Here is a 13,723-nt window from a genome sequence, read left to right on the forward strand (position 1 = left end):
ATTTATTTCACAAATCATGTTCACTTCGCTTTTTAATAACCAAGTAAATCGGTATTCCCTAATCGATTTGGTCATGACAAAGATGGATTCCTAGATCAATAAGTAATCCCAATTCCATATATTACTTGTTGTTCTACATTAAGTTGCCAGCATCTGATTATCCAAATAATTCTTACATGCAGTTACATATAACAACTAATAGAAGAATAATGCTACTGCCTCCAATATCCAGAGATTTAGACTGTACTGAAATGCAACAAAAAGTGGTGGACTTCAATGGTAAAAAGGTAATAATTAACTGTCCTCACCACGCCAATTACATCATCCTCTAAACATGTGTACTTTCAGTACAAGGTCATTCAACTTCATGAGCTCAAATATGCAAACATCTCCTACTCTTAAATGATTTTCCTTCACAAATACATGCCAGCCGTGATTAATTTTAGCTGTACGATGGATTTCAGACACATTCAAACAAGCAGACCAAAATCTATCTCCAACCTGAAGCTTGACGACCTGCCGCCCGTGTTTCGTGAAACTCATGATAAATCGAAGCGGTATATTCTACAACAAAGGAATATATAGTGCTGAATTCAAAAAACTATATATATATATATATTGATGATTCTATTATTAGTTTATTACCAGAGTATAATTATGGATATAATGGGGCTGCATGGCTATCATGATGGAAGGATTTTCAGATTTGAAAGCCTTGGCTCTCTCAAGAGCTTTGGACGAGCCTCCCCCATCTTTTTTCCTAGAAAAATCATCTTCTTTCCCTGTAAACACGTCAATAGGATATTATGTTTGCATGAACAGTAGAAGAACCATAATTTCGATAATAAAAACCTAGCTATATACTCGAAGTAAACATTAATCAAAGTACCTTTCATTTTGGCTTCACTAATTGGACTAAGTGTTCTCTTTCTTCTGGAAGGCCTAGCAGATGGTGATGGAGATTTGTCTCTTGTTTTAGAGCAGGGGGTAAAATCATTTAAGATTCCAATGGAGTTATCATCTTCAACATAAGAGTCATCGATAATAATGGGATATTCAGTCTCTGTTGCAGTTCTATCAAATATGCAAACTTCGAACATAGAATTCCCTTGGTATGTAAAAAGTAGGAAGTGACCGCAGTCTAGAGAGTAAAACTTGAAGAACTCTTGCCAACCCTTTTCAAACCAAGCCTCACTATCGCTTTCTGTCACTTCCACTTCCCATTGACAACCACTTGGAAGCTTAAGACGCACTGATTTTGATAAGTAGTCTCCATATTTCCTCACAAATTTTGGTGGAATTTTCTGCACGATAGAACATTCATGTCACACTAAGGTATTTCTTAGATCACACACACACACGCACACACAGAAAGAGAGATAGGCAGCTAGTATTACCAGTTTGATGCTAGAAGTTTCATCCACAATAACCTTGAAAAATCGGGGAGTAGTAGCAGAAAATGGTGGCCGAAAAGCACTCATTTTTTATCTTCAAAAGCTTTTCTCACCGGGTTTATGGAGGAAGCATGGAGAAAATTAGCTGTAATTTTGTATGTGTATGCACCCTTTTATCTTCTCACGGACAAATCTAAAGCCCAATTGTAAGTTCGGATACTCGGATAGGCAGGTTGCACTGTTTTGCTAATATATGCAATTGAAAATGTATCATGGTACTCAAGTAGTCACAAAGCTCGAAGAGAAATTTAATGATATCAACTGTATTGATGGTCATTGATATTATCCCATGATTCAATGAGTTCGAGAATCTTAAATTTAACGTGAAGCCGTGAATGATTAATGGAAGAACTGAAAGGTTCATGAACAATATTTCAACCAGATGAGTCATGAGATGAACCCATTAATTGCATAGAACCATCCAGATATCTACAAATATAAGTAAACAAGCTCCACCACTTACCCACTTCTATTTTTAACATTTTGCCCACTTCCATTTTTTACATTTTACCCACTTCCACACAAGTCAATGGGGTGCTTAAAATATACGAGGCCCCTGAGCTTCTCATTAAGTATCAATTGTACGTATTAGGGACATAAAGGTTCCATTGAACTTTAGAATTTAGCTCCACAATCGATCATTTGGTGTACTGAAATAGTCTTCCAATTATAATAGGTGTCTCTAATTAGTTTGATTAAACAGTTGATCCATGTATGATAGTTGACATAATAACATTTAAATGTGTTTTGTTAAAAAGATAGCTACCTCAATATGAGCTAGGACTTACACATAAATGTACAAGATCATTGAGTGAGAGAGTGCATATACTTGTACAATGTACATCATGGAATGCGTATACCTCTTATTGGCGAATTCACGAGTTCAAGTCCCAGTGGATGCACGCAAATGGGACCCTTGGGAATAGTTATGTGCATCAACAAAAAGTGTCAATTGCAACTTTACAATAGTTGAAACTAGATAGTTATATGTGGTCGACCTCAACACGCCTCACAAAATGGCATTACTTACGTACTTGCCTAATCAACGGATCTAAAAATGTGAACTTTCAGCACAACGTCATTCATTTGTATGAGCTCAAATATGCAAACATCTCCATCAGTCAAACAATTGTCGTTGGAAAATGCATGCCATCCAGCAGAAAATTTAGCTGTTGAATATTTATCATAGATATTCAACTTCACAGGCCAAGATCTATCTCCCACCTGAAGCTTCACAAGCTGTTGCTCTTGTGTAGCAAAACTCTTGACAAAACTGGCTCGTACATTCTGCATATAAGGGATATAAAGTTCTAATCGAAGAGATGTAAAGTTTAATATCAAAAAATCAGGCTAACAAAGGTTTAGAACCTAATTATTGTTGTAAAATGGAAATGTTTCAGAAAATGGAGAGAGTTTTGCTTCAAAGAACTTGAGAGAGAGAGAGAGAGAGAGAGTTTTGATGCAGAGAGGGAGTGTAGTATTTTCTGTTTTCTCTATCATCCATAGATGAGAAATGGATTACATATATAGTGGAAGGCAAGGAACATATAGCCTAAAATCCTCCATAAAACAAGGACCCTTAAAGTCCTCCTTAAAACATGGATCCCCTAAAACTAGGAAAGAGGAAAGCATCTTCTAATATACAATAATTTACATGATATATCCATAATAATTTACAACACTCCCCCTTGGATATTTCATGTCAATAGTGTTGCCTAGGCTGTGCGCTTTTAAGTTGTCTCGTCAAAAACCTTGCCAAGTAATAAAAACCCTGTGGGAAAAAACAACCTTGGTCGAAGGAGAAAAAGAGCACAACGCGCATGAGTGTGAAGTAGTAATATCACAGCTTCGGAGATAAGTGGAGTCTTCTTATCAGCATCAGAAGTAAGTAGCATGTCTACGAGAGGGATGCATTTAGAGTTGCTACACCAAAACCTTGCCCGGTAAACCCAGTGGGAAAAACCCGTGGTCGAAGGGAAAAGATGAGCAAATGCATATATGTTGAATCAAAAACATCTTCAGGATGGAGCGACCATACTAAAAATGTGCCTCGTTAAAACCTTGCCAGGTAATAAAACCCAGTGGGACAAAATAACCCTGGACGAAGGACAAAAGAGTACACGATGGTCAAGTGGGTATGCTTCTGGATACTCCCCCTGATTCAACTCCTCCTGAAAATTACATGTTAGGTAATTCAGATAATTTACGTAGACCAATACCTTGTACATGCTTCTGGAATGTAGATTTTGGTAGTGACTTAGTGAAGAGGTCTGCACGATTGTCTTCAGATCGAATCTGCTTGACCTCAATCTTCTGATGCTCCTGTTGTTGCTGATTGAAGAAAAACTTTGGTGCAATATGTTTTGTGTTGTCTCCTTTGATGAAACCTGTCTTCATTTGCTCGATGCAAGCAGCATTATCCTCATGGATAGTGGTTGGTTCATCAGTGGTGGAATGCAGTCCACATGTGCTTTGAACATGCTTTGTGATGGCTCTCAACCATATACATTCACGTACTGCTTCGTGAAGAGCTAGAATCTCAGCATGATTCGAAGAGGTAGCAACAAGGGTCTGTTTTGTAGACCTCCAAGAAATTGCCGTATTCCCAATGGTAAAGACATAACCAGTTTGGGAACGTGCCTTGTGTGGGTCTGATAGATAGCCTGCATCAGCATATCCAACAAGGCGAGCATCATTCTGAGGATCAAGGGGGTTTGATCCATTTCTTGATGCATAGGGATAAAATAAGCCCATATCAATCGTACCTCTAAGATAACGAAAAATATCTTTTATACCATTCCAGTGGCGGCGTGTTGGTGCAGAGCTATATCTAGCTAACAAGTTCACAGAAAATGAAATGTCTGGTCTAGTGCATTGAGTCAAGTACAATAATGCGCCTATTGCACTTAGATATGGGACTTCTGGTGCCAATATCTCTTCGTTATTATCTGCGGGACGAAACGGATCTTTCTTAGGATCTAGACTTCGGATGACCATGGGTGTGCTTGAAGGTTTCGCTTTATCCTCATTAAAGCGCCTTAACATCTTCTGGATGTAGTTTGATTGATGAAGCAGAATCCCATCAGCACGGTGCTCAAGCTCCAGGCCGAGGCAGTAATTCGTTCTCCCAAGATCTTTCATTTCGAATTCAGACTTCAGGTGCTTGGCGGTTTCTTTGATCTCTTCAGGAGTACCAATCAGATTCATGTCATCGACATAAACTGCCACAATTACAAATCCAGAACTTGTTTTCTTAATAAACACGCATGGGCATAGTTCATTGTTTACATATCCCATCCCAATCAAATATTCACTTAGACGGTTGTACCACATCCGTCCAGATTGTTTCAATCCATAAAGTGAACGCCTCAAACGAATGGAGAGGGTGTTCCGTGGTCTAGAACTATTTGTATCGGGTATCTTAAGTCCTTCAGGAACTTTCATGTATATCTCTGTATCAAGATCCCCATAGAGATAAGCTGTGACCACATCCATTAGCTGCATATTCAGTTTTTCGGAAATTGCCAAACTGATGAGGTAGCGGAACGTTATAACATCCATTACAGGAGAATATGTCTCATCGTAATCAATCCCAGGGCGTTGAGAGAATCCTTGCGCCACTAGACGAGCCTTGTATCTTACAATCTCGTTTTCCTCATTACGCTTCCTTACAAATACCCATTTAAATCCTACAGGTTTAACATGGTGAGGTGTGGGAACGACAGGTCCGAACACTTTTCTCTTTGTCAAGGAATCTATTTCGACCTGGATTGCTTCTTTCCATTTTGGCCAGTCGTCTCTACGTTGACATTCATCAACAGAGCGAGGTTCGACATCATCGCTAGTTATAATTTCAGTAGCTACTGCGAATACAAATATATCATCGATGATAATCTCATTTCGATTCCAAATCTCACTTAAGCATGCATAATTTATCGAGATTTCTCTATTCTCGAGAGTGGGTTCAAACGTTGGAGCGTCCCCCAACGTTGTCTCTTCTAGGACGGACCCATAATCTGGAATTATCTCGTGAGATGGATCAGTTGAGATCGCGATGTCTAGTGGATTCGTTTGTGCTGGTTTTACCCTCTTCCGGGGATAGGAATCCTTCGAACCTAGTGGTCTACCTCGCTTCTGGGCAGGGACATGTGACTGGTTAGCCGCCATGGTCGTACCTCGTCCATCCGGGACAACGCGTCCTACAGGGACATCTATTCTTGCAGGTACATTTGCAGCAGGTATATGTGATCTCGTCACTTTAGCTAGATCAGAGAAAGCGTCTGGCATATTTTGGGCTACACTCTGTAGATCTAGAATTCTTCGCACTTCATTATCGCATTGTGCGGTTCGGGGATCAAGATGAGACATAGTGGGGACATTCCACGTCAATTCACGTCGTTCATCAGGAACGGTAACGTTCTTATCTCCCCCTAACGGCGGGAAGACTGTCTCATCAAAGTGACAATCCGCGAATCTAGCGGTAAAGAGATCGCCTGTCAAGGGCTCTAAAAAGCGTATAATGGATGGGGATTCATAACCGACATATATGCCCATCCTTCGTTGAGGACCCATTTTTATACGTTGTGGCGGCGCAATTGGCACAAAAACTACACACCCAAATACACGTAAGTGCGAAACATCAGGTTCGTACCCAGTCACCAACTGTAACGCGGAATAAGGTTGGGTGGCAATGGGCCTTAGTCGGACCAACATGGCTGCATGCAAAATTGCATAGCCCCACGCAGATACTGGAAGCTTGGTGCGCATTACCAAGGTCCGTGCGATCATTTGTAATCTTTTAATGAACGCTTCTGCGAGACCATTCTGGGTGTGAACATAGGGAACTGGATGCTCAACATTAATCCCGAGGGACATGCAATAATCATCAAAAGATTTTGATATAAACTCTCCGGCATTATCAAGTCTTATGGACTTGATTGGATAATCCGGGTGGTGAGCCCTTAATTTAATGATCTGGGCAAGGAGTTTAGCAAAAGCAGCATTTCTTGTGGACAATAGTGTAACATGTGACCACCTTGTCGATGCATCAACCAAAACCATGAAATATTTAAATGGTCCGCATGGTGGTTGGATAGGTCCACATATATCCCCTTGTATCCGTTGTAGAAAAAGGTTGGAGTCTTTTTCAGTCTTTGCATATGATGGTCTTATATTTAATTTTCCCAATGAGCAAGCTTGGCATAATGTGTTACTGTACACAAGATCCTTATTGGTAAGGGGATGCCCGTGGGATGAATTTAGGATACGGCGCATCATACTTTGACCTGGGTGTCCCAAACGGTCATGCCAAAGCAAGTAGTTGCTCGAATTGGTTAGCTTCTGGCTGGTTATGTGATTCGCCTCAATCGATCTAATGGTAGCCATGTAGAGACCACTCGAGAGGCATTTTAGCTTCTCCAATGTCCGCTTCCGGCCATACAAATTGGAGGTTATGCAAAGATATTCCACTCCTTTTTCCTCAGTGGTTTCAACGTGATAACCATTGGCTCGAATATCCTTAAAACTCAATAACGTTCTTCTGGAACGTGGAGAGTATAGGGCCTCATTAATGGTAAATTCAGTACCATTGGACAACATAAATTGGGCTTTGCCATGGCCCTCTATCAGGTTGGATTGTCCTGATATAGTTGTCACAGAGGTATGAGTAGGCAATAAGTTTAAAAAAAACTTCCTATCTTGGAGTATGGTGTGCGTAGTAGCACTATCAGCCAGACAACAAATTTCTCCACAAGACATGCCTATTCATATATTTAATTCAATGGATCACATGTATGAAAATAAATAATTTTATTGAATTAAACATCCAAACATAACAAAATTATGCAAAACTAATATTCCAAAGATCACCAAAGATAAACTGAAAAATAGAAAGCATTATTCATAACAATAACATAGATATGGCACAAGTGCCTATTATGTCCATGTCCTCGAGTTTTCAATCCTCGATGTATCCATTAGCTGCTTGGAAATCAGTAATTTCCAAGGTGGTATCCATAGGGAAATCAGTAATCTCCAAGGTGGTATCCATAGCTGCTTGGAAATCAGTAATCTCCAAGGTGGTATCCATAGGGACTGACTCTTCCACAAGGTTGGCCTCTTGAGTTCCGCGTCTGGCGTGATACTCTCCTATCTCTTCATCTGTTGCACGACAGGTGCGGGACCAATGGTCAGTGCCTCCACATCTATAACATAGATTATGCTGATTTTGAGGGCGACGGGCCGGACCAGGGTTCTCTCTAATTTGAGCCTGTCGGACTTGGGCATTTCGGTTTCCACCACGTGGGCCTTGTCCACGTCCTCCTCGACCCCTTGGGCCATTGCCTGGGTGGTCGCGGTCATATGGGCCATTTCTGGGTCCATTTCTTCGTCCATGCCTTGGACGTTCAGACCTTCTTCCCCTTCCACGGCCCCGGTTCCTCCTTCCACGATTATTTTCGTGATGGGCAATAATATTTGCTTCAGGCAAAGGAATTGCTCTAGTACCGGTGGGCCTTGCTTGATCATTCCTCAAAAGTAGGTTGTTGTTCTTTTCAGCGAGCAACAGGATGGTGATTAATTCAGAGAATCTAGCAAAGTTTCTTTCCCTGTATTGTTGCTGCAGGACCATACAGGAAGGAGGGAAGGTGGAGAAAGTTTTCTCCAGTAGGTCAGCTTCTGTGAGCTCTTCTCCACAGAATTTTAGGAGTGACCGAATCCGGCAGATTTCAGAGTTATACTCATTGACAGTCTTGAAATCCTGGAAGCGTATGTTCTGCCAATCGTGTCTTGCTTCCGGCAAGTAGATGGCTCTTTGATGGTTGAATCGCTCTTCTAGAGCGACCCAAAGAGATCGTGGGTCCTCTTCAGCTAAATATTCCACCTTGAGTGCTTCTTCCATATGTTTCCTGATGAAAATCATAGCTCTTGCCTTCATGTCTTCAGGGGTGATGTTGTCAGCAATAATCGTTGATCTCATCTTATTTGCAGTCAGATGAAGCTTGACATCTTGGGTCCACTTGAGATAGTTCCTTCCGGAAACTTCCAAAGCGACAAAGTCAAGCTTGTTGAGATTTGACATTCTCTACAAGGATTTAAAGGACAATAGTTAGTGCTATGGGTAATAACTTCCATAAGCAATCAATAAGAACTTCAGGTTCCATAACATGATACTAAAAATCGGATTAAACATGTATAGTGAATTTGTGAAGGAAACTTCAAGTTCCTTTTATGATACATGTGAACTTCTGGTTCAATATTTATGTATGAATTTTTTGGTTCAATGTTTATGTGTGAACTTCCGGTTCATTAAGTACCTACATTCCTCACATATATATTCTTAATGCAAAGAATTTAAGTGGGTAAAATATTTAAATTTAATATGAGCAGGTAACACCACAAAACATTATCATAATAAATAATGAAGGAAAGATGTATCATTATCACAAAGTCCAAACAAGTATATATAGATATTCGTCACAATATACATGAATTGATAGCTAAATTAAAAGCTATTGATTTTCCTCTTTCTTTCCCTTTTTTTTCAATCATGCCAATTATAATGCAAGAGAAATAAGTGTCTCTCATAGAGGATTAAGTTAAACTAGATGCTTCAACAAAAGTCATAAACTGTGACTGCAGTTCCTACTGAACAACAGTCAAAAAACGAACTGAAACACTAAGCAAAACTACCCAGAAAAATATGAAAATTTACAGAGATGTACTAAACATATAAGGACTCCAGCATACAAAATTTGGTGAATTTTGGAGTTGAATTACTATTTTAAATAAATACTGGAACACAGACATCAGAAGGTAAAATGAAACAGCGAAATTGGTTTTTGTTTGGAAAAACCTACTTGGTTGTAGAGCTTGTAGACTGATGTTGATTGAATGATGAACTACCTCTTCTCTGCAACCCAAGAGTTATTCACCTCTTCTCTTGTCAATCTGCAATCCGAATCCTAGAGCTATTCGTGCTGATAACGTGTTGTAAAATGGAAATGTTTCAGAAAATGGAGAGAGTTTTGCTTCAAAGAACTTGAGAGAGAGAGAGAGAGAGAGAGTTTTGATGCAGAGAGGGAGTGTAGTATTTTCTGTTTTCTCTATCATCCATAGATGAGAAATGGATTACATATATAGTGGAAGGCAAGGAACATATAGCCTAAAATCCTCCATAAAACAAGGACCCTTAAAGTCCTCCTTAAAACATGGATCCCCTAAAACTAGGAAAGAGGAAAGCATCTTCTAATATACAATAATTTACATGATATATCCATAATAATTTACAACAATTATGAAAAAAAAACATTTACTATTCTTCTGTAGATGGGAAAGCTCAAAAATTAATAGGCATGTTAGGTTGATCATTAAAAGCTTACCAAAGTATTATAATGGAGATATGTCGGATGAATGGTGACTACTGAAAAAAGGTTTTTCGGATTTGAAACCATTAGCTCTTTCAAAAGCTATAGTTTTTGCATTAGCTGTTGACGAATGCATCCTCCCACAAACCTTATGTGTTCCTTTCCGAAAACTTTGACTGCTAGACAAGCCTCCACCATATTCTTTTCCGATAATATCATTTTTCCCTGTTCAAAATTATAATACAATAATACAAACAGTTAAGAACAGTAGGAGTGCATTTGTTTTGGTAGAGAACACAACAATTTGTTTTTGATTGAAACTATATATATTTACACATAAATAAACTATCAAATATGCATTCCATACCTTGAATATTTTCTTTACTATTTGAACTTATTCTTCTTCTCTTGTGAGGCCTAGGAGATGGTAATGGAGATTTCTCCCTTGTTTTTGGGCAGGAATGTGGGAAATCGTCCAGGACTTCGACAGAGTTGTCATCTTCACAATTAATGTTATCAGATTCTTCTCTATGGATGGGATAGGCAATCTCTGTGGCACTAGTATCAAATATACAAACCTGGAATTTAGAATTCCCTTCATATCCAAAAAGTAAGAAGGCACCGTAGTCTAGGGAGTAAAATTTAGAGAATGCAGGCCAGCCCTTCTCAAACCAAACCTTATTGCCTCTTCGCGTCACTCCCACTTCCCATTCACAACCACTTGGGATCTTAAGACATACTGAATTTGAGAGATGTTCTCCATATCTCTTCACAAATTTCTTCGGAATTTTCTGCACAACAGAACTTGACAGATTAATTAAGAATGACATTTACAGTAAACGATTTAGAATGACATTTATGGTAATGAGTTACCTACCATTTTTATACTAAACAAATTAAGTTAAAGATTACTAAATTTACTATCTCCACTCCCTAGCCTATGGAGAAGATTAAACATTTAACTTCTGTGGTTTCTATATATTGTGTTTGTTCCAATAAACTGTAATGTGGTAGCTCAATCAGTTTGTTGATGAAACCTCATGATTGTAATTAAAGGGTGAGTGTGGTAGTTCTTATCCCTTTGTCAGGGATTTGTGCCATTGAGTTTTCATTGGTAAGGTTTTAATGAGTCCACCTTCTGATCCCTCAAGTTTCTAATTAATCGCAACTTAGAAATCTTCAGTTGATGAAATTCCTCAATATATATCTATCAAAAGAAATTTAAGCTATAAGCTAAGACATGAGTACATGACTTGACCTTTCTTGAAATAAAATCACATTGAGCTATAACTTTTGCACCCTTGTAAGGATCCGAGTTTCTATTTTAGTCAAACAAAGTTACTAAAGCGAACTCTATACAGCTAGCAACAACATACACCATTCACTCGCATATGTGGAGTAAAAGTATCTATAGAGATTCAACTCCATTTTAATTGGAAATACCCAAAATTTGCAATGCTTAGATTTCTGGTTTGGGATTGTATTCTCCAACACATCCAAACCTCCTACAACTATCATATTTTTCCATTTAATACAACACATACAATGCTTTCTTTTTGCAGCAAACATTCTTCACCATCAAATATTCATACAATTCCATTAAAAATTTATATATTCACAGCAAAAAGGTAATGATCAACTAGCTAGGAATAATAATCTACAGGCCTTAGAGATATATAAAGAGTGAGAGAGAAGCTTACAAGTTTGATGTCTCTAGAAGTATTCTCCAGAATGATCTTGAAAAAATGGGGAGTTGTGGAACAAAACGTAGGCCAAACACCACTCATTGCAAGGCTTGCGATCGATCACGACCACCAAACCAATGCTTCATCACAACTTGTCGATCGGCGACTGATCGATCATGGAAGAGCTCGCTCCCCGGCCTTTTGCTGATTTCAGCCTTCCTCTGTGCACTGGAGGCAAATCTCTGTTCGAGATCACAAATTGTATCAACCTTAAACCCTATATCTCTCTGTTTCTTTTTTTCTTTTGATTTTTCCTTCTTTGTTTTTCGGTTATAATGGGGGACAATAGGCCCAACAAACAAGAAAAAATTGAGGAATTACTGTACTAGGACATCTCGTAGAAATCTCAATTTTGTTTATAAGATCTAGGTAAGTATCGGGATAATTACCATGCAACCTGCCTTTTCACGGTAAATTCATATAAACACGTCCTTAGGTTTAATCTGATAGGTAAACACTCCCTCAGTTTTAATCTGATAGGTAAAACCATAGACATGTACGTTGATATCATACACCCAAAGATACACAAACAAATTACTACAAATTAATTAAGATAACTCTATTCCTACTAGGAGAATAAGCAATATGAATATAACGAATATAACCAAGTGAACAAGACGTGAAGGGACTAAAAATCTTTAAACGTTCTTGAAGACTTAGGTGGCGTTCGGTAACGTTGTCAAGTCATCTTTTTCATTTTATAAAATGAAAATGGCTTGAAAATGCGTTCGTTGGTCTGTTTTCAAAAATGCAGAAAATAAAAATTGAAAATAATTTTTTATTTTACTCGTAAAACAGGAAAACGACAAATAGACGTTTTCACATTTTCATTCTCATATTTTAGAAAACACGGAGATATATTTTTCAAAACAAAGAGTTCTCTTCTTCCATATTCTCACGTCGCTCTCTTCTTCTCAGGTCTCTCTCTCATCTCTAGTCGCCATCTTCTCTCTTGCTCTCTTCTTCCATCACCAATAGTCTTCATCAAAAATCCTTTTATATTAATTACTTGTGATTTTTTTTTATATACATGCAGAGCGATTTGAACTAGAGGAGCTAACGCTATCGTTGTCGTGCTACGGTATGTATTTCTTAAGTAATCAATCGAAGCTCTTATAAGAATCTCTATGAGTTTTGTATTCAAATCTGTTTGCTTTCTAGAAAAAACAGATTTGAGTTTTATGTATTAGGGTTTAATTATGTTTTAGGGTTTATGTCTTGTTTTCTAGGGTTTATGTTTTTGGGTTTAAGTTTTGAATACCGACATATGTTTTAGGGTTTAAGGTTTATCGATTGACAGTGTTGATCTCCATTCAATTTGGTTATGCTTTATTCTTATAATTTGACTTGTGTTGTACAGATTTTTTTTTTCCCCTGCCGTTTGGTTTTCTTTGCATTTGTTTGGTCTATTATATGAAGGTCTTTAAATTGCATGTGAAGCTGGGTTATACTGATGCTTAGCTTGACCATAATTTGCAATCATGAATCCCGTAGGTTTTATGTGTATTTGTTTGGTCTATTAAATGAAGATCTTTAAATTATGAAGTAAGGTTATGCTGATGTCAAGCTTGATCATGATCTGCAATCATGAATTTATATATATTATGTTATTGACTGAACTGATGCTTGCATATATAAGTGGTAATATCTGCCACTCTCTAACTTATACCCGCTTTTCTAATTTTTTTTTTTTTTTTTTTTTATAGCTTATAGCTTACCAAACTTAGTGTAGAATTTAGATGTATAGTTACACAAAACCAACGAATACTTGTAATACCTTTAAGATATTATTTTCCTCTCTTTCTTTCTAGTAGATGGCCCCTCAAAAAAAAAAGAAGGAGATAGCCTCTGCCAAGAATAAGAATGTTGATGATGATAATGAAAAGGAAACAGCTGACTGGTCCAACAACCGAATACATTTTCATTGTTTTTTGTATTTTCATACGGTAGTACCGGACGCGTTTTTGCTGTTCTTGTTTTTGAAAATTGTTTTCGGAATAAACTACCGGACACATTTTCAGATCTCAAAAATTCAATCTTGTTTTCTCGTTTTCATTCTCAAAATCGGTTTTTGAAAAATCATTTTTAAAAACGTTACCGGACAAGCCCTTAGTTTTCCGTTCCGACTTTGTGAACCTACTTATTTGAATAATCGACCAAA

At 38.0% G+C, this 13,723-nt stretch overlaps 3 protein-coding genes across 4 annotated transcripts; all 3 read right to left on the reverse strand.

The window, feature by feature from the left end:
- Positions 1–321: 321 nt before the first annotated feature.
- On the reverse strand, positions 322–1,481 carry LOC133707953 (B3 domain-containing transcription factor VRN1-like). Its single transcript, XM_062133440.1, has 4 exons — positions 1,398–1,481; positions 890–1,304; positions 646–782; positions 322–564 (listed from the first exon to the last, which is right to left on the reverse strand). The coding sequence occupies exons 1-4, from the start codon at positions 1,479–1,481 to the stop codon at positions 322–324; spliced, it is 879 nt and encodes a 292-aa protein (XP_061989424.1).
- A 751-nt stretch (positions 1,482–2,232) lies between these two features.
- Positions 2,233–11,848, reverse strand: LOC133719748 (B3 domain-containing protein At4g01580-like). 2 transcript variants are annotated; one of them, XM_062145929.1, is made up of 4 exons: positions 11,518–11,848; positions 10,185–10,608; positions 9,833–10,042; positions 2,233–2,764 (listed from the first exon to the last, which is right to left on the reverse strand). In XM_062145929.1, exons 1-3 carry the CDS (start codon positions 11,602–11,604, stop codon positions 9,840–9,842), a joined length of 714 nt encoding a protein of 237 aa, XP_062001913.1. In that variant the 5' UTR covers positions 11,605–11,848; the 3' UTR covers positions 2,233–2,764; positions 9,833–9,839. The 2 variants fall into 2 exon arrangements, with proteins under 2 accessions (XP_062001913.1, XP_062001906.1); XM_062145922.1 differs by having other exon boundaries at positions 2,233–2,741; positions 11,518–11,847.
- Positions 7,329–9,752, reverse strand: LOC133719741 (uncharacterized). Its single transcript, XM_062145911.1, has 2 exons — positions 9,311–9,752; positions 7,329–8,535 (listed from the first exon to the last, which is right to left on the reverse strand). The coding sequence occupies exon 2, from the start codon at positions 8,530–8,532 to the stop codon at positions 7,411–7,413; it is 1,122 nt and encodes a 373-aa protein (XP_062001895.1). The 5' UTR covers positions 8,533–8,535; positions 9,311–9,752; the 3' UTR covers positions 7,329–7,410.
- Positions 11,849–13,723: the final 1,875 nt, after the last annotated feature.

The sequence above is a fragment of the Rosa rugosa genome, chromosome 1 (assembly GCF_958449725.1).
Source record: "Rosa rugosa chromosome 1, drRosRugo1.1, whole genome shotgun sequence".
Classification (NCBI taxonomy): Eukaryota; Viridiplantae; Streptophyta; class Magnoliopsida; order Rosales; family Rosaceae; genus Rosa; species Rosa rugosa.